This window comes from Watersipora subatra, chromosome 8, assembly GCF_963576615.1.
Source record: "Watersipora subatra chromosome 8, tzWatSuba1.1, whole genome shotgun sequence".
Classification (NCBI taxonomy): domain Eukaryota; kingdom Metazoa; phylum Bryozoa; class Gymnolaemata; order Cheilostomatida; family Watersiporidae; genus Watersipora; species Watersipora subatra.
In genome coordinates this window covers 49,165,988-49,190,312 of record NC_088715.1, presented here as the reverse complement: position 1 = coordinate 49,190,312, position 24,325 = coordinate 49,165,988, and the positions used below count along the sequence as shown (strand labels likewise).

Below are 24,325 nucleotides of genomic sequence, written 5' to 3'. Positions count from 1 at the left end.
TGATCATGGTTAAAACACTCTGGCAAAAGTGAGATTATGATGTCTATAATGGCTAAGAAAATGACAGAATGAAAATAAAGCTGCAACTTGAACGGAATAGCTGATATGAACTATCACAATGATAGCTACTAGTCATGTCACTTTGTACGTATTTTCTTCTAAGAATTTTAACTGCATTTAAGTTCTGTTGATTTTAATCTTAAGCCACCTTGGCAGTCAGATCACCTCAATTATTAAAACAATTGTAAATGATAGCAAAATACTGAGATTTTTTAATCAAACTTACTCAAATCTCGTGTAACTTCATCTTTATAATTAAGCCAGTAAATGGAGTCTTGTTAACAAAGACTCTGGATTCTATAGAGTTGATATTCATACAAAGACTGGTTTCCAATAGTTTATTTCATGGTTTCCTGATATATCGGTTAACTATCTCCTTATTTGGCTGACACAAAACACTTGACAGGATAAAACAAACTGTCAACCAATGAAACTCTTGTGTGTCTATTAGGCCTCAAGCAGATCTGTGAAAAACAGATTAATACAAAATAAAATTGGAACATAAAATATTATTTTAACATTCAATATTCTAGAATAACATTTTGTTTTCTCTGTAAAACACTTCCTGAACATAAGAAGTAAATAGTCTACATGTTCATGTCTAAACAATTCTATGTGATATTTCAAAATTCGATACAAAATAAAAATGACTGTACATGTAAACACACACACACACATACACCCACACGCACACCCACATATCCACCTACACACCCACCCACACACACACACACACACACACACACACACCCCCACATTAATATCTATCGAAAAAAATTGTACCAAAAAATAATACGCAACAATAAATACATTTTGCTTAAAATTTGTTATAAAATTACCTAGAACTAGTGTTCTACTATATCTAATGATTAGCAAGCAATAGAGAAGTTAGGTTCACTGAAATGTATTAACAACTCACAACAGTCAAAAACATGTAAAATATTATTATCTAATAATCAACAATGACCCATAGCCCATCATGATCACTGGCCACCGATGATCACTAATCATTAATGTCCATCAGTCTTCAATTACCAATAATTAGCATGCCTCAAGGTCAGCAGCCTCTCCTTTGGGCTGTGTTCATTAGTTTCTCCCATATAGCCTCATGCCCTTCGCTATGTTTAGGGAGATCCTTGGCAATGTCTCCAATCATAGCAACAGAATTCTACAGAAATTCAAAAGTTGTCCTTAAAAATAGTCTAAATATTGATAGGTACACATTTTATCAACCCAGCATGATATTAAGGCCTCCAAGCTGACAAAAGTGCTCACAGTTAAAACATCGCCAAACATTTTAGGGAGGGGTGAATTGTGCATATATCGATATCTCTATCCATTGGCAATAGAACAGTTTAGGGTATAGCAGCTCCAACCAGCCTGTCAATCTACCAAGTTAAATATACTGCTGATTGTATAGGCTGGTGATTATTAGACGGAAATATTTCATGATATGGTGTTATCCCAACAATGGTTTAGGTTAGATTATAATTTTGAGTTTTAAACCTTGCCGACTGAATTCATCTACTAAACACATTTGCAGTTAGCCAATAACAAGGATCAACCACTTCTGTACTTCAAGAGGTGATTCAATGCAATTAACCAACCACAATGAACCACCAATCAACCTCTTACTGAACCTGTTAACATTAACTATTGACCTTTCAGTGACCTTATTACAGAGATAAAACTGCAAAACATTAAAGTCTTGTACCAGAGAATTTCAACATGCAATATTACAATCAAATCACATTTTGAAACCCGACTCAAAAACACTTGAAAACCGAATAAATAGAGCTGGATGTATACAATTAATAGAGTTAGGTGTAGAAAATTAATAGAGCTAGATGTAGACAATTAATAGAGCTAGATGTATACAATTACTAGAGCTAGATGTATACAATTAATAGAGCTAGATGTAGACAATTAATAGAGATAGATGTAGACAATTAATAGAAGTAGATGTAGACAATTAATAGAGTTAGATGAAGACAATTAATAGAGCTAGATGTAGACAATTAACAGAGTTAGATGTAGACAATTAATAGAGTTCGATGTAGACAATTAATATAGTTAGATGTATACAATTAATAGAGTTGGATGTATACAATTAATAGAGCTAGATGTAGACAATTAATAGATCTAGATGTATACAATTAATAGAGCTAGATGTATACAATTAATAGAGCTAGATGTAGACTATTAATAGAGCTAGATGTATATAATTAATAGAGCTATATGTAGACAATTAATAAAGCTAGATGTATACAATTAATAGAGCTAGATGTAGACTATTAATAGAGCTAGATGTATATAATTAATAGAGCTAGATGTAGACAATTAATAGAGTTATATGTAGACAATTAATAAAGCTAGATGTAAACAATTAATATAACTAGATGTAGACAATTAATAGAGCTATATGTAAACAATTAATAGAACTAGATGTACACAATTAATAGAGCTAGATGTAGACAATTAATAAAGTTAGATGTAGACAATTACTAGAGCTAGATGTATACAATTAATAGAGCTAGATGTACACAATTAATAGAGCTAGATGTATACAATTAATAAAGTTAGATGTAGACAATTACTAGAGCTAGATGTATACAATTAATAGAGCTAGATGTAGACAATTAATAAAGCTAGATGTACACAATTAATGGAGCTAGATGTAGACAATTAATAGAGCTAGATGTATACAATTAATAGAGCTAGATGTATACAATTAATAGAGCTAGATGTAGACTATTAATAGAGCTAGATGTATACAATTAATAGAGCTTTATGTAGACAATTAATAAAGCTAGATGTATACAATTAATAGAGCTAGATGTAGACAATTAATAGAGCTATATTGTATACAATTGATAGAGCTAGATGTACACAATTAATAGAGCTATATGTAAACAATTAATAAAGATAGATGTATACAATTAATAGAGCTAGATGTAGACAATTAATAAAACTAGATGTAGACAATTAATAGAGTTATATGTAGACAATTAATAAAGCTAGATGTAAACAATTAATATAACTAGATGTAGACAATTAATAGAGCTATATGTAGACAATCAATAGAACTAGATGTACACAATTAATAGAGCTAGATGTATACAATTAATAGAGTTAGATGTAGACAATTACAAGAGCTAGATGTATAAAATTAATAGAGCTAGATGTATACAATTATTAGAGCTAGATGTAGACAATTAATAGAGCTAGATGTATACAATTAATAGAGCTAGATGTATACAATTAATAGAGCTAGATGTAGACAATTAATAGAGCTAGATGTATACAATTAATAGTGCTAGATGTATACAATTAATAGAGCTAGATGTATACAATTAATAGAAGTAGATGTAGGCAATTAATAGAGCTAGATGTAGACCATTAATAGAGCAAGACGTATACACTTAATAGAGTTAGATGTATACAATTAATAGAGCTAGATGTAGACAATTAATAGAGCTAGACGTATACAATTAATAGAGTTAGATGTATACAATTAATAGAGCTAGATGTATACAATTAATAGAGCTAGATGTAGACAATTAATAGAGCTAGACGTATACACTTAATAGAGTTAGATGTATACAATTAATAGAGCTAGATGTATACAACTAATAGAGCTAGATGTATACAATTAATAGAGCTAGATGTTTACAATTAATAGAGCTAGATGTAGACAATTAATAGAGCTAGATGTAGACAATTAATAGATCTAGATGTATACAATTAATAGAGTTAGATGTAGACAATTAATAGAGTTAGATGTATACAATTAATAGAGCTAGATGTAGGCAATTAATAGAGCTAGATGTATACAATTAATAAAGTTAGATGTAGACAATTACTAGAGCTAGATGTATACAATTAATAGAGCTAGATGTAGACAATTAATAAAGCTAGATGTACACAATTAATAGAGCTAGATGTAGACAATTAATAGAGCTAGATGTATACAATTAATAGAGCTAGATGTATACAATTAATAGAGCTAGATGTAGACTATTAATAGAGCTAGATGTATACAATTAATAGAGCTTTATGTAGACAATTAATAAAGCTAGATGTATACAATTAATAGAGCTAGATGTAGACAATTAATAGAGCTATATGTATACAATTAATAAAGATAGATGTATACAATTAATAGAGCTAGATGTAGACAATTAATAAAACTAGATGTAGACAATTAATAGAGTTATATGTAGACAATTAATAAAGCTAGATGTAAACAATTAATATAACTAGATGTAGACAATTAATAGAGCTATATGTAGACAATCAATAGAACTAGATGTACACAATTAATAGAGCTAGATGTATACAATTAATAGAGTTAGATGTAGACAATTACTAGAGCTAGATGTATAAAATTAATAGAGCTAGATGTATACAATTATTAGAGCTAGATGTAGACAATTAATAGAGCTAGATGTATACAATTAATAGAGCTAGATGTATACAATTAATAGAGCTAGATGAAGACAATTAATAGAGCTAGATGTATACAATTAATAGTGCTAGATGTATACAATTAATAGAGCTAGATGTATACAATTAATAGAAGTAGATGTAGGCAATTAATAGAGCTAGATGTAGACCATTAATAGAGCAAGACGTATACACTTAATAGAGTTAGATGTATACAATTAATAGAGCTAGATGTAGACAATTAATAGAGCTAGACGTATACAATTAATAGAGTTAGATGTATACAATTAATAGAGCTAGATGTATACAATTAATAGAGCTAGATGTAGACAATTAATAGAGCTAGACGTATACACTTAATAGAGTTAGATGTATACAATTAATAGAGCTAGATGTATACAACTAATAGAGCTAGATGTATACAATTAATAGAGCTAGATGTTTACAATTAATAGAGCTAGATGTAGACAATTAATAGAGCTAGATGTAGACAATTAATAGATCTAGATGTATACAATTAATAGAGTTAGATGTAGACAATTAATAGAGTTAGATGTATACAATTAATAGAGCTAGATGTAGGCAATTAATAGAGCTAGATGTATACAATTAATAGAGCTAGATGTAGGCAATTAATAGAGCAAGATGTATACAATTAATAGAGCTAGATGTAGACAACTAATAGAGTTACCATTCTAGTTTGATGATCCTCCAGTTTGGAGATAAATACGTCTTTCTCCAATCGTACTTTTCTTGGGAGTGCAAACATCCGTGCTTGATGGGGTGCAATGCTCTTCCTGTCAAAGTACACAACCTAGACATGTGGATTCCTTAAAATGATTATTCCTTCATCAGACAGGTTTATATAACATATTTTATATCATGATGACACTAGCGACAAAACATACCAAGCGGCGATTAAAAATCATCTTCATATGTACCACAAACAAACCAAGCTGAAACGATTTTCAGCGGTATTACTAAGTAAAACCAACTACTTCGACATAAAACCTGAAAAATCAAGGTTCCCAATTGTGATGTAGAAGAGTTGTTTTTCCTTGCCCAAAAAAAATTCCAAAAAATTTGAAATTATTCAGACCTTATTAATATCCTTCAAATAGTTCAGAAGTGTTCATTTTAGTAACAGACTTTTGGCTTTGGTTAACACAACATAGCCTGTGCTACTATAATAGAGCTATTTTTATGTGTACTACGCTTGTGCAGCTGTGCCCGTTTATAACAGTTTGTCTTTGTAAAACTAAGATGGCTAATTATAAACAAGCTCAGATAAAAATTTACTTTTGATGCTCATATCCCCTGGTTTAGCAGAGAGAAAGATTGTAGGTGAGAAGGCAGTAAACATGAATTTGGAAGCCCAAAAGATGGTGGAGCGAATGAAAGTGACAAGAGACCGATGCTTGTAGGGCAGGGCAGACGCTAACCATACAAAATGAATTAATTCAGATGGTTTTATTGTAGTTTCTTCAGTTACTATAAATATTGACTGTGTATCTCACTTGCTTTTGCTTATTTTCAAAATTTGGTATATCATTATTTATTTTATAGATTTGAAGTTTTGTAATATACCGTGTGATAACCTCAAGGCCGTTTATATAAACTTACTGGTTCATAACCTAACTTCTATCGTATATAAAGAGTCAGTTTTGCTGCAAACTGTAGCAAATATGAATCAGTCTCAAACTTTTATACAGAATTGCTATATATGGGTGACGGGCGTATTAATAATAATAATTTGACATTTAAAGTTATTTGATGCCAACTACACATGCACATTTACTCCCATTGTAAAATTCTTTGAATCAATTGATGCAGTATTTTCTTGGCTTTCAGATAATATAAAATTTACTGCTTTCAAAATAGTAGTTCCGGAGCTATGAAGTGCAACATGCGTAAATGATGGGACATTTTGTATATTGCACATGTATACTGTATATACTCGACTACACACGTATATATTAATAACGATCAAAACCGCATTCAAATTGTAAATAACTTCTCATAGCTTCAAATAATGCCAGCTCGGATTGTAAGAGTTGCACATGTTAACTGCAAGCAATTTAATCCAGCTTCTAGAGAAATATTTTTGACCTCTCAATGCACATTTATTCAATGTCTATGTCTATGGTACAAACTGTTCTGTTGAAAAGACTTTGTGTTTCGGCACATTCATTGTTGTCAGCACGCTGTCCTGAAATTATAATGCTTGTGTACAATAATTGTCAGCCGGGACAATACGTTATTGCACAGCTGAATAGACTCATCAGGTAGGATTACCGTGTGCACTCAGTCGTGAAAAGATTAATTAGATGAGGGAGGCAAAAATGGTTAGGGTGGTCAGGCTCAGCTGCAGAGAATGGTTATGGAAAGCTGTGTTATCTTTGTGAAGGCTAATTCTGTAAAATTATCCGGTCTGTAAAACAACGACCAGCCTAAATTGACGAGTCAATGCATTGATATTTTTCTTCAGATACTTTTTATGAAAAAATAATAATTCTTCTCCAGCTTGTATATTGACAAATAAAGGTGTGTATTTAGATTGCTTTTGATAATTCTTGTTTCTAATGTCACAAAGGATTTTTGCACATGTAGGCGTATAATTTTCAAGAAGCTTCAAACAAATGTGTGTGAGTTGGTAAGTGAATTGGCTGAAAGAATAGGTGCATTGCAAAATACGTGTACCTGTAAACAAACATCCATATGCTAGTAGGGTCCATATCAATATCATTCGTCGCAAGTGCCAAGCATATCAGGGCTACAATTGTTAGAAAACAGCAGCCTGTGCATTTAGAATTGTAGCATCTAGCAATCAAAATTCTTGCTGGTGACATACGTAAGATGTTAAATTTTATACAATATCGAGATTTTTCAAGAAACTTTCTTGATCGCATAACCATTAATTGAGTGAGGCTATGACTAACTCAAGTTTTATGTATCTGGTGACACCCTAAACATCTTACAATACACAGTTAGATGTACCACTAGTCAAAAATCAATCACTTTATTACATATGAGATACATGTATATGTATATAATGCATCTTAAAAGACGTAAAAAAACATGACCCCGATGGGACTCGAACCCACAATCTTCTGATTCGAAGTCAGACGCCTTATCCATTAGGCCACGAGGCCAGTCATGACAATGGACAAATTAAACGGTTTTATAAAGAAAGGACACGCCCAGCAAACAGGTATTTTGCTGTGGGTAGTTTTTGGTTTGTACATTTTATTTTGATCAGTCGATACTCGGTCTGCAGTCAGGAATTTTTGTACCGTATTTTATCTGTGAGCAGCATATAATTTGTATAACGTCCAAAAGGGCAGCAAATCAGCTCAGTATCACAGATTATCACCAAAACACTTATCAGCAGTTGGTTCTTTCATGTATTAAACAAAATCACAAAAGCATAATTATAGCTACTGCTAGTGGAAACCTGGCTGGCGCCGGCTCCAGCTTTGAAAGCCTTGTTGATCTGACGGTTCGCGGATAGCTAATGTCATTGCAGCGAGCAGAGCATTTTTGTTCAGTGATGGTAGGTATACATAGGAATAGGAGCCAGGCTATAATGTGCTGACATAGGCAACACAATTCTTCCTCAGTGTGTGTTTATCAAAGTACAGTCATACTTCGACTTACGAGCTTAATGCGTTCCGAGACTGAGCTCGTATGTCAATTTACTCGCATGTTGGTGCAATTTATTCATATATAGAACAATTAAATATATATTGATTGGTTTCCATACTCTAAAAAATGCAAATAAAACACTCAAAACAAGATATTGTAACAGAAAGAACATTTTGGTTATTGTCCTAACTTACCACATGCTTTCAAAAAGCAACAAATAAAAAATAATGCAAGGAAATGTGATTAATTAAAATGTAAAATTAAATACCTATAATAGCAGCTAATGCTAGCATTTGCCCGAGAGGGAGATATAAGTTATCCTTCATTACAACAGTTGACTTTGATAAATTTGGATTTAATCAAAGTCTTAAAAGACAAACTTAGAAGCAAACCTAAAAGCAAACTTTCATTTTTAACTTGACATAATTAAAATTTCTTCGGCGTTCATAGTTTTAAGTTGCTCGCTGGTTAGCTAATTTTTCCTTTGTTTCGCTTTCACGACTAGCCGGCCGCTTTAAGATAAACCTATCTAAGGACGTTGGCCTTTGTCGCCCTTTCAACATGTTGCGATTAAGATGAGCACAGGTGTCGTCACAAAGGGTTACTGCACGACCACTAGCCAACTTGTCCGAATGTCTATTTTTTTAGTTTTGATAGATAGCACCGGCCTTTTCACATAGCATCGTTCAGTTACGCTGTTACCGGCCAATTGTTTATCTTTTTATCCCATGCCTGAGCAGTCTCTCCATCAGCGGTCGTGAAGATCGCTGCGCCGTTTAGAAACTATGGTTAGTCCTTTTGCGAACCAGATGCCCTGAATATAATCCTTCTGTTTGATAATTGTGGATGTATTTCGGTCAAATTGCTGAGCTAGCTCAATCACGCATACACATTTCGCATAATTTTCAATAATTTTCCGTTTAATATCAATTGTTACCATTTGCTTTTTCTTTGCATTTCATCTTTCATTTTACTGGCAAACTTTCGGTCTACGCACAGTACTTTTAATTCACACAATTATGCACTGAAAATCGCACACAAAAAACACGGTACAAAAGTATAACCTGAGCAGTTAAAAAATACAGAGTGATGCTGTTCTCATAAAACACCTCCGGCATACTTGGCAACTGACTCACATGCTCATATCTCAAACATGGCTCGTATGTTAGTGCTAAAACTTGCTTAAAAGCTAGCTCGTATCTCAAGTTTCTCATACGTTGGAGCACTCGAAAGTTGAAGTATTACTGTACTGCCAATATAAAGCTAAACGCATTGACATAAAGATTCAGTTGTCAAGGAAGCACCTTACTGCTCGGCCTTATTGTGCAACAGAAATCGACATTAGCCAGATATGGATTTTTACATTTTTCGTTTAATGTCATTTCTGTCCCACCTGTCAGTGCTAGTTATCATAAATTACATAATATATTGATCAAACAGATCTTCAGTGTACACTGGTTGAACCAATAATATCAATGTCAACCAAGCTTTCTTCAATGAATTGACTCGTTTGAGAGCCAGCGGAATCAAATGCCAAGTTACGGTAACATCTGCATTGACAGGATTCTTGATGGAGAGTGTAGCGATAATACATCGACCAACCCCTCCCCCCTCCCTCCTCCGCTATTTGAGAAACCTCAGTCGATGGAGTATCATACAGTAACCTGAATGGTAATCTGATCATGAAAAATGGCCTTAACTGGGCAGGGCACTTGGTGAGAATGCCAAACCACTGATTACCGAAACAGATTCTGTAAACCGAACTGGTGAATCGGGAGAAATCTTACAGTGGCCAGAGGAAGCAATTCAAGCACTGTCTCAAAGATCACTTGAAACGATGCCACATCGGAAGGGAAACATGGGAATGGAATGCTACTAAAAGAACCAGGTGAAGAGCTCTGACTAATAAAGGTGTGAGAATCTATGAAAATGAAATAATACGACACAGAGATGAGCTTTGAGTGAGTCGAAAAGAACAGCTCAGCAGACGCTCACAAGAATAATGACCTCCAATATAAACACTTCAATTTCCTGTGCAAATCCATAATAGGGCTAGGGAGTTGTCTTACCCCACACCGATAGCAAGCAGTAGCCATGAGTGGCCAAAGAAGGAACTCTCATGAAAGCTAAGTTAAACTTTGATACCGAACATCTAGTACTTGTGTTCGAGATCATTTTTATTAAATTTTAACCATCATTTTTATGACTGTGCATTTATGTACATGTACATGGCTAAACGAGAGACCGCTTTCGAGAACAGCATCGCTTGACCTTTTTTCTCGAATCAATTTGGAAAAAGTTGGCTCAAAGGTATAGTGACCGCGATGCAAAACACGGCTAATAGGATACAAATGCTAAAAAATATGACAACAAAATTAAAGTAAGTTTTGTAAAAGATTAAAACTCAACTCCAAGTGTGTGTTTAGTAAAGTAAATTCATTGAAGCTAAATTAAAAGTTTCTATTACGCAGGGTTACAAAAGTTAGATGTTACACTTTACACAGATCACAATAACTAAATAAGTAGTTATTACCTTTTAGCGCATGTACTGAATTACTTAAATTAAAATCAGGTTTTCCACTGTGACATCCAGTTTAGGTGTTTTATCATAGTATGCTAACGGATTATTTTGCACTTAAATATTCTAAATAAGTAAAACTGCCTTGAGATGCAAGCAAATTGACATGAGCTCAGTCACCAAATGTATTAAACTCGTATGTCGAGGTATGGCTGTAGTTAGGGTTTTGACTTACCTCACAAACTCTTCGTGCTTGAGTATTTCTTCATCCAGATCATTCTGTTGCTGGAACACGGAAAACGTTCTATTATAAAGCTTGTGTTAAAATTTGAGGCTATGTTCAGTTACAATTGACTATTTATTTGAAAAATGGGAGTTATTCTCTCGTGATAGGCAGTTAGAATGAATAAGAACCGGCAGCAATTCAGAGATACAGACTAGGCAATCTTTTATGTTCATAAAATGGAAAATCAGTAAACATTCCAGTCAAGTAAATGAAACCCAAATTACTTATAAGAAAATATATTATTATATATCTTACAATATATAACAATGTACATGAATGAAGTAAAAAGCAAACATCTTTAGTAAAGAGGTCAAAGAGAAAACAACTCTTAAAACTAAACTTGACAATAATTAGAGCTGTCTGTCCAGCTTCCAAACCAGCGGAAGGAGGTTGGAAAATGATTGCCTCACACTGGATTCGAACTCACGATATGCAGCTTGCTAGACCACCACTCTATCGCGTGTACCAATCGTTCATCTTGCAGCATTTTAGAATAATTGTACACAGAGTTATTACACCTGACGATCTCTCACAGCACACCAAACTGCTAGGGTACAAGCAATAACAAAATTAGAGAAAATCGATCACAATCTGAAATTTCAATATTATTAATGTACAGTATTGATTGTACAGTTATTATGTTAAAGCAGTCTTTATAAACTTATAACCTTCCGACCATTACAGCTACGCAACATCGACCACAAAACCAGTTAAAATCAATGAGGAAAAAGTCCTTACGATACCGACTGCGTGACTATTCAATACCAGCAAAAAGGCTGATAAAAAAATTAGCATGCTTTCAAGAATTGCATTTCAGCGTGACTCTACCTGATATAGACAGGTATGACCAGTGTCTAAATGCCCTTAGTGCTGATATAGACAGGTATGACCAGTGTCCAAATGCCCTTAGTGCTTATATAGACAGGTATGACCAGTGTCCAAATGCCCTTAGCGCTAATATAGACAGGTATGACCAGTGTCTAAATGCCCTTAGTGCTGATATTGACAGGTATGACCAGTGTCCAAATGCCCTTAGCGCTAATATAGACAGGTATGACCAGTGTCTAAATGCCCTTAGTGCTGATATTGACAGGTATGACCAGTGTCCAAATGCCCTTAGCGCTAATATAGACAGGTATGACCAGTTTCTAAATGCCCTTAGTGCTGATATAGACAGGTATGACCGGTGTCTAAATGACCTGGACTATTTAACCTTTTGACCTTTCGTCTAGGTCACTTTAAACAGCATTGACCGGGAATAATAACATTAATATCTATCTATAAACTAGGATATAAAATAGATAGTTCGAGATTCATTTTAAGGCTTTTCTAAACAATTTCAAAATGAAGAAAAATGAGGGTTTACCTTTTACTCTAGGCAATAGATGTAACAAGTGATTTACTCTAGGCAATAGATATAACAAGTGATTTACTCTAGGCAATAGATATAACAAGTGATTTACTCTAGGCAATAAATATAACAAGTGATTTACTCTTGGCAATAGATATAACAAGTGATTTACTCTAGGCAATAGATATAACAAGTGATTTACTCTAGGCAATAGATATAACAAGAGATTTACTCTAGGCCAGGGGTGCCCAACCAGTCGATCGCGATCTACCAGTCGATCTTCAAGTGCTTGGCAGTCGATCGCGGGATGATTTTAGGATAACATATAATTACAACATAAAATAATAATTATTCACTAACTAGCAGCAACTACTATTGCTGCACAGCACTTTACTAAACTACTGCACTAAAAAAGTGGTTTTAATAATAACATTATTTACCTATTATCGTTGTTTATGTATAGTCGTGTTTGATTGTGTATTTCAAGACCAACAAAAATACACGTGAACGCCATTCATAAGTTCCCAGCACAGGACCGCAGAAAAAGCCGATAGGTCCGCACTCGATACAAAACCGTGTATAGTTCTTCATGCACCCAAAATAACTTTTGTTAAAATGTTATGCAGCTTTCTGCTAGCAGTCGATCTCGTTTTTTCTTTTTGAATAAAAACATAAACCCATAAATGAGTGTTAAGACAAATCTGAAACGACAAAAAACCTATCACTTCCACAAGGAATGGGAAGAGGATTATTTCTTTGTCATTTCCAACTCTAAATGCATGTGCCTCATCTGCCAAGCCATCATCTCGCTTCCTAGAGAAGGTAGAGAATGAATGTTTTTCCTTTAAAATTATGTTACTTACTGGATCACTGCATTATATAAGCATATATGTGGAACTTAATAAAGGTGATAGGCTCACCACTACAGGCTCAAGTTTGTTTTTAATTTTTTGTTTCGGGGCTTCGCTAGACTAGTCGATCTTTGAAGGCAGGCAAATATAAAAGTAGATCACATGTCTAAAAAGGTTGAGCACCGCTGCTCTAGGCAATAGATATAACAAGTGATTTACTCTAGGCAATAGATATAACAAGTGATTTACTCTAGGCAATAGATATAACAAGTGATTTACTCTAGGCAATAGATATAACAAGTGATTTACTCTAGGCAATAGATATAACAAGTGATTTACTCTAGGCAATAGATATAACCAGTGATTTACTCTAGGCAATAGATATACCAAGTGATTTACTCTAGGCAATAGATATAACAAGTGATTTACTCTAGGCAATAGATATAACAAGTGATTTACTCTAGGCAATAGATATAACAAGTGATTTACTCTAGGCAATAGATATAACAAGTGATTTACTCTAGGCAATAGATATAACAAGTGATTTACTCTAGGCAATAGATGTAACAAGTGATTTACCCAGGCAATAGATATAACAGGTGATTTACTCTAGGCAATAGATATAACAAGTGATTTTTTTAAGAAATCCCTGAATAACTGGGCTAGACATATAAATGTCAAAATATAACTGTCACACAAGTTGTCCTCATGATATTCACCAGTAACCCGCATGCACTGTACAGAAGTGGCCAATAATTGGAGAACCAATCTTATGAACTCATCAGTGTTATTAATGTGAACACGCATGTTCCCCAACCGGATAGCGCTGTCTCCCTGTGTAGGCTCTGATTTTACATGTTTGAAGCTTGTTTTAAGATGTGTTAGGATAATTACCGATGATAAAAACCAAAAATACCAGTAAGTCTAGACCTGTTTCGGCTTGCTGGATTACATATCTGTACTGCCGAAAAAGAGACTTTAGTAACACAGATGCTAGCGTTCCTTGATACCTTTTGCATGCTGCTTTATGGAAATGTCACAAATCAATCATTCTGATAGAAAAAGGCATAAGATAGCTGAGCCTATGAAGGAATGAGGAATCAGGGCAGACTCAGACTGAGATACAAAAATGGAGTCGAGCATAAAATGAAACTGAGGCAAAAAGACAAATAACAATCAGATGGCAAGAGAAGATATAAAACAGAGCTGCATGAAAGTCAGTAATAAGCTTAAATCCTAAAAAAGTGATTGTTGAAATGACCAGCTGCAAGAGAGAAAAAGAGAAGATAACTACCTAACCAAACACTTGCAATGTTTAAATCTTTACATATTACTCCAGCTCACCACACTTCCACCAATCACATCCCAAACCTTTTGAACATATTGCCTTATCCCAAACTTGTTCATTTCTGCATTTGTGTTACAAGTTTCAAAATCCTGTGTAATCTCTGCCCAGGATATTTGCATTTATCGTTCCAAACAAATAACAAACATTGTTTTCATTCCTTGACACCAACATCCTCCATTCTACATATCAGTTTATGAACTTTCTGTGACTACAACCTTCCGTTCACTTTCCCTACCCCTCCGCAATAATAATAGATTATCAACCTTTAAAGCACTTTTGTTCAACTCACTTATTATTTCTTTTTCCGTCTATTCATTTTTTGGCATGTGATGAAAAGCATCATTTTGGCTATGATTACCAATGCCGATCCTTTGTTTTTTCGTGACATCATTCTATGAATATGGGACTGTGAATTATCATGGTCTGCCATCTTTGCCGACAACTTTTACCGTTGAAAACACAAAGCTTCTGAAATTAATTTTCCAAATTATGCTGTTGTTCGCAATTTTGTACAGCGACGCTGAACACTTTTTTCTAAAAAATCTTTGTATAAACTCAGAATAGCACCATAAATACTAGTCATCCACATAAAGGGAGCGAGAATAACGATAGTTTGTCTACAAATATGGCGGCATTTCCACGAACGAGCGCATGTGCAGACGAATTGATGACATAAAAAAGTGAAGGATAAAAGCTATAGATGCATGTGCAAACATTGCTGATAAGCGCTAGAGACATGCCATACATTGGTACCTAATATCAGCGTAATGAAGTTTACACAAAACAGTCTCCACAAAACAATAGTAACAGGTTTCCTTATCTCAAAATTCGATAGTCTAACAGAAGACTTGCCTGCTGTAACCTGATGAAGAAGTTATCCATCTTCAATCTCTCGAGTCGATGAATAAATGGGTGATCATCAGGGATGTTCGGTCCTTGTCTAGAGGTCATTGCGGATGATTCGCTCAAGGAAGCTGGCTCTGCAAGAGTCAGGTCCTTTTGGGCAGACTTCAACCTGGCGAGCGAATTTACGATAAAATCCTTAGCCGCTGGAGGATCATCCCTTGCTTGCTTCATCAGACATGCTGTCTGTTCAATCTCTAGATAGACAGATGAAGAAGTATTCACCAAACAACAATAGTTACTATAATAAAAGCTGTATTCGTCTTTATGAAGGTACACTAAGACCAGAATTCCCAGAATGCAATGCTCTGGCTGCTAATTTTTTCAGGTCAATGTTCACCAACAGACAACAACAACATTTTACTATTTTGTTACAATTGAAACATCATCAAAGTGAACGCTGAATTGTTCATAGATTTAATAAGAGCACACCCAGTCCTGTATGACACGACACACAAAAATTACAAAAGAAACCCAGTTGAAAACCAACATTTGGAAGTCAATTGTTGCGCAGGTTGACCAACTTGAAAACAGTAAATATTTAATATATTAAAATTAAAAAACTAATATAAAATGAACACTATAAAAAAATCGTAAAATATTACTGTTTAAATACAAGAATAGTTGTTTCTTAAATCTTCTCGTAGTGAACAATCCGTGAAATTGTGAAAGGCCTAATAACAAAAGCAGAAGTTGTTTACGCTGTTGCCTAGAAGGCACCATATCGACTTACCTAAATTTATTAACAACTCCGTAGAAACTAAAGATACGGAATTATTTTGGCAGTTTGTGAGCGTGCCCGCATTATCGTTTTCTGATGAATCACTCAAGTGTGTTTAGGCACACCTAAGCAATATCTCTGCGCTTCTCATGACTCACGCGATAAAATTGCCTATTGTGTTTGCACCTTTAACGACATTAATAATGCACCACGAAATCTTTTTAAAGCACATAAATTACATAAAATTTTTATTGTATATTTCAATAAATCAGAGTCTTGGCTTTCGAATGAGCTATTGTTTGCCATGGTGAGACAGACATTGGTTGGTGTTTATAGGATTTCCCAAAAGCTCTACCGCGAAAAAGTTTACTGACATAGTCTCGAAAATTGTGACATGACAATTCTCATATTCGTTGTTGTGTGCTCTTACCGCTTATTTATCAACTACGATAATGATGCTAGTGGCAGGCGAAGGTAGGACAACTCTAGAGAACGAATGAAGATGACAAAGGAATCATTGTCATTAGTTCTCCATGTACATATTGTTTCTATGATGAGTGCCTCAGACTCCAAAAACCATACTATATTTTCCCGATGATATTATGCACTAGCTCTTTATTTTTAATATGATGTTGAGGGTGACGACTGAGACTAATTAATTTCAAGCATTGCGTGATCTCATGAAAGTGCGATTGACATTTAGTCCTAGGGCTACGCAACCGCAGGTCATAATTTAATCGATGTGATTTCATTACCTTTATCAATGACAGTACATTTATTGAAGCATAATTAATTAACCCAGAACATGTGTTTGTATTGGTCGAGGGCGTTAGCACGATTGGGGCATTGTTGATTATCTAGAATCTTAGTTTATTATTATCGCTCTCGGGGTTTAACAGCACCGATTGTCACAGAAAAACGCAGCCTCAATGGCAGCGAAAGGTATCGACGACCTAAGGCTAAATGAGAATTATGACGTCACATTTTGAATACCTGAACCAAGTGTTTTTTTTTGCAGGACATATTTTTGACACCCCGTTTTCACAGTTATATTATTCTTTGTGTATTGAATATAGGGTCATTCGAAAGCCAAGATTCTGATGTATTGAAATATATGATAAAAAAATTATGTAATTTATGTGCTTTAAGCATATTCTTCTTAAGTGTGATCAATGCTGTTGATAATGAAAAATATAAATACATGTGCTGGCTTGCCGGATTTTTCTGTGCTAGCTGGTTTCTTACTTTTGAATGAATGAAACTCAAATTGAAGAATACTCTTTCAATGCTAGCACTTGCGCTGATTGCATAATGTCATTCATTAAACAGAGTGGTGAAGGAAAACTGTTTTAGCTACGATCGCTACCTCACAATTAATCCTGTTTTGAAGCTTAGGAAAAAAACTCATAGGTCATAACTTCAAAGATCCTTCTGTAACATTGTACTACTATACACGCAATCAATATATCTTCATCAATCTTAGTAATTCATGACTGAGAAATGTTTACTGATTTGCTATGCATACATAAAACCAGATCGTTTGTCAAAAGACCCAGATTTTTTCCAGTATATCAACAACAAAAAATTGAGGAAATGAAAAACTTCAAAAAATTATAATTCTTTTGCCAAAAACAATTATGATGTAAATCAACGATTTAATTTACTTGATTTTTACTGACAATTATAAACATCTAAATAACAATAACAAATAGAATAACAAAATTACTAGTAATACTGAAAAATCTAACCAGCTAGGTATCTACATGTATATTGTCTCTAAATGCAGGCCTTCGCAAGTATAGCAAACCTTTGAAAGTACAGCAGGCCGACTAAAAACAACCTAATCATCGGAAAACATTTCTATGTAAAATTTACTGCACGCTTTTTCATCTGATTGCGAAATATGCACTTTTACACAATTTATTAAGATCTTTTAAAAAATAAACAGTAAAATTTGCAAAAACTCGAGAAGAGGTAGAAAAGGCATCAAAAGAGAAAGCTCTTCATACCCGTTTCGGTAAGTGTTTTCATATGCGAAATTTTGCAACAACAACAACTCACCTCTCCATGCTTGTCGTCTGTTGCTATCATCCGTCGAATGTAACGCTTTTAGCATAGCCTTCTCGTACATCTCCTCAGCGTGCTGCTTTTCAACTTTGTCGGACCTGTGCCCTTCATCGCTGTCCTCGAAATCGCTATAGTAACTGTCCGCAGGAGAAGTATAACATTCAACCTGTGTGTCGCTGTCAGTCAACTGGCTTGCTGACTCAAAGTCACTACCATATGGGTGCTCACTAACTTCTTCGGTCAATTGCAAGTCACTCGAGTACGAATACGTGCTTAGAGCTGCTGGAGATCTTGAAGAAGTTTTGGAATATTCTTCCGATATATTAGAGTGCGTTTGACTAAGCGAATCGAACTGAGTGCTGTACGAATCAGTGGAAGTGTTGGTGTGTGACGCATTTTGTGATTTGTCTTCATTACCAGTTTTGGTTATACATTGACTTGAGGTCAAGGTCTCTGATTTTTGTGAAATAGGTTTGTGAGAGTCAGCAAAGTTTGAGCTGTAGCTGCCTGTAGGCGAATGGTGTAAAGAATCAAGTGTGGGTGTGGTGAAATCTTCGGAATACGAAACCTTTGAAGAACTTTGCTGGGAAATATCCCTGCAAAGGATATTTGAATACCATCAAAAGGAAAGATAAATCTCAACACACATATATATCCATCCACTGATATCTAAAACAATAGCTTCTTTGAATAAATCTTTGAGTTAATAAAACCAATCAAATTAAATCAGTAGCTTCTTTGGATAAAGATAAATCTCAACGCATATATATATATATATCCATCTATTCAGATATCTAAAACAATAGCTTCTTTGAATGATTTTTCAAACTTGCATCTCAAAAGGCATCTGAGTGGTCAAATACGCTGCAAGTGGTGAGCCAACAAATTATTCTGGTTAGTCTAGCAATTTCTATAAAGAAATTTATCCTATAAAAATGAGAGGGGATTAATTATCATCAAAGAGCCATTCCCATCAAATTTTAAAATATTTTATCAAGAAAGTGGAGATATTTCTTCTTAATTCGAGATTTAGTTTGTTGTTTTAGGTGATCTGACTGTCAGGAGGTTCCAAGATTGAAGGCGAGAAATATTTATCACAATTAAAGCGCTCAGAACAAAAAAGATAAACCCAGACTTTCCACAAATAATGTCAGCAGTTGTACATATTGTTCATAGGTAATAAATATAGAGTCTCATCAGCATCTGGTACTCATATGTTACACAGCATTTAGTGGCAATCAATAGAATGAATTCTAACCTATCAATCTTTAAACATTTGAAACAACTGCAGCAATGTATCGTAGTCTATATTTAAAACATCATTCCAACAACCATGAGCACATGCAAAAATATATATTTATGTCGATAGAGATACGTAACAGCGCAGCTTAAACAAAATAGCCGATGGTCCTATCAAGAAAGACAAACTGGGAGTGTGACTACTGACGTCATTTTTTGAGACATCTTTTTCTTCAGAGAGTTTCAACTGAAATCAAGTCTTATCGACTTTAATTTTGAAACATCTTGGCAGTCAGATCTCCTAAAACAAAATCTCACATGATAGAAAAATATTTGAAAAATAGACGCGAATGATCATTTCAGAACTAATGGAAAATGTGATTAGAATGCGGTGACAAGCAATAAACATGTCAAGCGTAAAGAAGACTAGAAGTCTTTTCAGTTGTCTTTAGAAGTACAGAGCTACAATAGGTTGCAGACCTCAAGTAAGAAGTAGCGGAGCTGTGAGTAGGCTGCTCGAAGCTGTCAGTATAGTCAGAGGCAGCTGTGGCATTGCTCCTACCAGAGAGAGGCTTTGTATAGGTTAATGAATAGGAAAGACTGTTATATGTCTCCAGCTCTTCTATGTCAGAGTCCATCGTAAAACATTTCCTGGAGCCACCTTCATACTACAATAACAAATAAATTCAAACTTCCCTATCGTCAGTCTGCATTGGTAAAAGTCTGTATATATGCTGCCTAACACTACTGGTTCAACAAATTAGAAAAATTAGGTCAAAGAGAAACAAGCTACCTCAGCGCATTTATAAAAAAATTGTGTCAAAAGTACATTATATTTTTCTGGTTTAATAAATAAATCTGTTATAAGAATTACTCTTCAACTCCCTCTTTGAGTGATCGTATAAAAAGATAGCTAGCTCCAATTTGACTGACAAGGAAACATAGCGTATAAACGTCCTCACAGATTGAAGCAAATTCGATGTGCCAAGCAAGAATTAAATGTAAAAACCTTTTGATAAAGAGACAGCTTTATCACAACTTTTTGTCATGATAAAGCTGTCTGTTTATCATGTCTGAAAATTCAGTCCAATGAATTTTCAGACACTGAGGGTGCCCCAAAATCTATGCTCGGTCCGTTCTTGTTCCTAGCATATAAAATGATCGTGCGAATGTCAGGTGCAGTGTTTGTTGGCCTGTTTGCTGGCGATACGTTAATATATTAGTCAATAATATTCAAGAAAAAAATCGACTTCCAATGCAACATACATGCCTTGCAGTCATGGTCGTCTAGGTGGTGTATGTCATTATTTTATTGTAAGCACATGCTCGATAATAGTGTTCGATGGTAATACCAATGATATACAGCCCCCCAAGGATAGCCGACGGCTATCATATGGGCGGGGTTGAATGATGGAGCTCTGTTAGGATTGCGCTAGCCTAAGTTTCAGAGCAAACACAACTCTCGCGGGACGGTCGCGTTGCCTTGTTAGGTTTTGGAAAACACGACTCGCTGTTATCGTTTCATCAGCTCATTCAGTCTATAGGTCCCGCGGTTCACAATAGCAAAACCTTGAATTTCTACAATGTAGGGGTGATACCTAACCAAAATAATAGATCCATGCAAAATAAAACATTTCGAATTACCTACTTTTAGTAATTTTAAAATTGGTAAAGGTCGTAGTATATGCCTAAAGTTGAATATAATTACCGGAACAACGGCATCTTTTTCTAGTTTTTGATTAATATTTTCCCACCCCTAATATAAAATGACAGTCTCATCGTCATCACATTGTTTTACCTGGCCAATAAGATGGGACAGCAGGCAAAGCTGTGCAGTGTTGTTTTCATACTCAAAATCCAAATAAAAAACCGAATTTGAGCTATTTTACGATTGTGACTATTAATATCACGAATGCTTGTGAATGGAACTGACTGATCATAACGGTGACAATATTGGGATACTATATTTATTTGACAACAAAATGAATTCAACAGATAAGTAAAATAACCACTATAGTTCATAATATTTGTAAATTTACAAGGTGCTTTATTCAGCATATTTGTTTGTTCGGGTGCCGTGTTCGGGTTAATCCCAACAGAGCTTCATCATTAAACCCCGCCCATGTGAGCGCCATCGGCTATCCTTGGGGGGCTGTATATCATTGGTAATACATCGTCTTCGTCGCCAGACTATTGTCTAGGAAACTTTCCCCTGAACATAGTCGTAGAGACGAAATATCTTGGTTTGATATTGCAATCAGACCTAAAATATCCAACGCCAATCGCCGACTTGACATGGTGAAGCGTACACTTTATCCCGCTCTGGAGAAAGCTATATTTTCAGCCTATACAAGTCTGGGCAGACCACATGTTGTATTTGCAAACACAGTATAGAACACACCAATCAACAAACTGGATTAAGACATTGAGATGGTACAAAAACAAAATACAACCATAAGATATATACATACCTGCCAACTCTCACGCATTGGGCGTGAGACTCACGCAATCACCCCAAAGAAAAAATGAAAATGCGTGAGAAATGCGAGAGATTTTCGCCCCAATTTCCACAATTTTATATATATTATCATTGATACATCAATTGCCCCAAAACCAAATCTCACGCATTGCCCCACTCTTGGGTTGGCAGGTCTGGATATATATCCAACATAAAAAGAAGATAACGTATTACTGCGGCATGTGTGTTGAGTATCCTAATCGCTAATGATTTTAGCGATTGTTGTTATACAAAACATTTGGACTTTTTAGCGAGTCTGGTATAAACTCGCTTGTTATAACTTTATATCTACTATATAAACGGCAAGCGTTGTCTATCTATCTGTGTATCTGTCTGTCTGCTTTATAGAGTACCGTACTTTTCCGACTATTAGCCGCTACTTTTATATAAGGGCGTGTCTATTCTGTGGTTTTTTTTCACCGCTAGGGCGCATTAACGGGAATCTCCGGTTAGTACACGCCTCTATTATAATACGTAACCTGCTATTCATCGTAGGGATGGACGATAAATACTGATATGCAAATAGTATGAGTTGTCTTCTCGATATATTGAGTCACCGATAACTCCCAAATATGAGCAGTATAAATAAATTATATGGCGGTCTTTTTTTTCGATTCGATCGTGCGAAGCAAACTTAATTAATATGAGTAAGTAGTAAAATTAAATTAGTAGTAAATATTAGTAGTGAATTAAATAAAATTTACTACTCTTTAAATAAATTAATGAGTAGTAAATTACATCTAATTAATATTTACTGCCAACGTGTACCGGGAAGGTCATGTAAACATTTGTTTCTTGCAACCACTAGAAAAACGCTGTTCTCTATCTACTATATAAACGGCAATCGTTGTCTGTCTGTTTGATTGAGTGTCCGCCTTATAGAGCGGTCTTTCATTTTATCGTCGTACGAATTTCGGTCGTACGAAGCGAACTGAATTAATATGTGTAGTAACAGTAAATAAATTATAGAGCGGTCTTTCTTTTTCCATTCAGTCGAACGAAGCCGGTACTCCGAGGGTTGCGATACGCTATTGTGAAAAGAAAAAGAGCAGCTGCTATCGACTTACTGTCACCCTGCATCAGCCATGACCAGCTATACGCCGCCTGCTCAAAAGTAGGCACACGCCGAAAACTGTTTCTTCATACGCCCGACAGAAAAACCAAAAATGTTGTCTATCCGCAAGTGTTGCGTTGAACTAAGGGAGAGAGAGAGAGGGAAAGAAAGGGAGAGAGAGGGAGAGAGAGAGGGGGGGGGAGAAAGAGAGAGGGGGGAGAGGGAGAGAGAGGGAGAGAAGGGGAGAGAGAGAGGGGGGAGAGGGAGAGAGGGAGGGGAGAGAGAGGGAGAGCGAGGAAGAGAGGGGGAGAGAGAGGGAGAGAAAGAGGGAGAGAAAGAGGGGGAGAGAGAGGGGGAGAGGGAGGGAGGAGGAGAGGGGAGAGAGAGAGAGGGAAAGGGAGAGAAAGGGAGAGGGGGAGAGAGAGAGGGAGAGAGGGAGGAGAGAGGGAGAGCGAGGAGGAGAGGGGGGAGAGAGAGAGAGGGAGAGAAAGAGGGAGAGAAAGAGGGGGAGAGAAGGGGAGAGGGAGGGAGAAGGGGAAGAGGGAGAGAGAGAGGGGAGAGAGAGGGGAGAGACGGAGAGAGGGGAAAGAGGGAGAGAGGGAGATGTAACTGCATATTTGGAGTTGTTTTACAGTATGAAAGCCAACTCTCAATAAACCTTATGCTGCCCGTGAATCTGTTACTGTAGGCGGGTAATGCAGCTAGTATGAAATAAAAGGTGATCATGCGCGGCGGCCAGTTTCCGGTCCGTGAGCATGGAACATTTAACCTACAATATTTCACTACTGATTTATTAAATCTACCTACCTAGGTCACTCGCTGATACCGTCAGCCACACAACTTTACAACGTGAAAAACTTAAGATTGAAACACTTGCCAATACACGCACGAAAATGACACATGCACTCTTATATCACATTCTACCTCATGAAGAGAGCGCATTCTGCTGCCAATCTCTTACAATGAACTTATACAAACCCAGCCTATAGATATGGCCCCTACTCGAACCATAAAAAGAGGAGAATCTCCAACAACATACGCCAAAAAATCGGTGTACCATAACAGCGTCCTTCCAAAAACTGTCAAAGATTGTGCACTAACAGTGTTTATGTCACTTCTAACACAATTTCTTCCCACACAAAGCAGCGTAGCTTAATCGCTAAGTAATGTATAATGTTACAGGCTGGCTAATGGCTTTAATTTATAAAGCGTACCTCTTGTTCATGCTTTAGTGTGCCCGAAAGAAGGAGAGTAATTCACCCAGGGAGATCAGATCACAAAACCATATTTGACTCCATGTAGCGTCGGTTTGCATACT

At 35.6% G+C, this 24,325-nt stretch overlaps 1 protein-coding gene and 1 non-coding gene across 3 annotated transcripts; both read right to left on the bottom strand.

Annotated features, from left to right (window-relative positions):
- Positions 1-366: 366 nt before the first annotated feature.
- Positions 367-24,316, bottom strand: LOC137402193 (uro-adherence factor A-like). 2 transcript variants are annotated; one of them, XM_068088679.1, is made up of 7 exons: positions 24,268-24,316; positions 19,916-20,103; positions 18,191-18,792; positions 15,358-15,605; positions 10,905-10,954; positions 5,198-5,303; positions 367-1,228 (listed from the first exon to the last, which is right to left on the bottom strand). In XM_068088679.1, exons 2-7 carry the CDS (start codon positions 20,071-20,073, stop codon positions 1,118-1,120), a joined length of 1,275 nt encoding a protein of 424 aa, XP_067944780.1. In that variant the 5' UTR covers positions 20,074-20,103; positions 24,268-24,316; the 3' UTR covers positions 367-1,117. The 2 variants fall into 2 exon arrangements, with proteins under 2 accessions (XP_067944780.1, XP_067944779.1); XM_068088678.1 differs by having other exon boundaries at positions 24,222-24,303.
- On the bottom strand, positions 7,586-7,658 carry Trnar-ucg (transfer RNA arginine (anticodon UCG)). Its single transcript has one exon. It is a non-coding gene; the product is annotated as a tRNA-Arg (tRNA).
- Positions 24,317-24,325: the final 9 nt, after the last annotated feature.

Coding starts and splice junctions, on each gene's coding strand:
- LOC137402193 (XM_068088679.1), bottom strand. CDS start 20,073: ATGGACTCTGACATAGAAGAGCTGGAGACATATAACAGTCTTTCCTAT. Junction 18,793..19,915: donor TCCGCTACTTCTTACTTGAG/GTCTGCAACCTA, acceptor TATCCTTTGCAG/GGATATTTCCCAGCAAAGTT. Junction 15,606..18,190: donor CAGACGACAAGCATGGAGAG/GTGAGTTGTTGT, acceptor CTGTCTATCTAG/AGATTGAACAGACAGCATGT.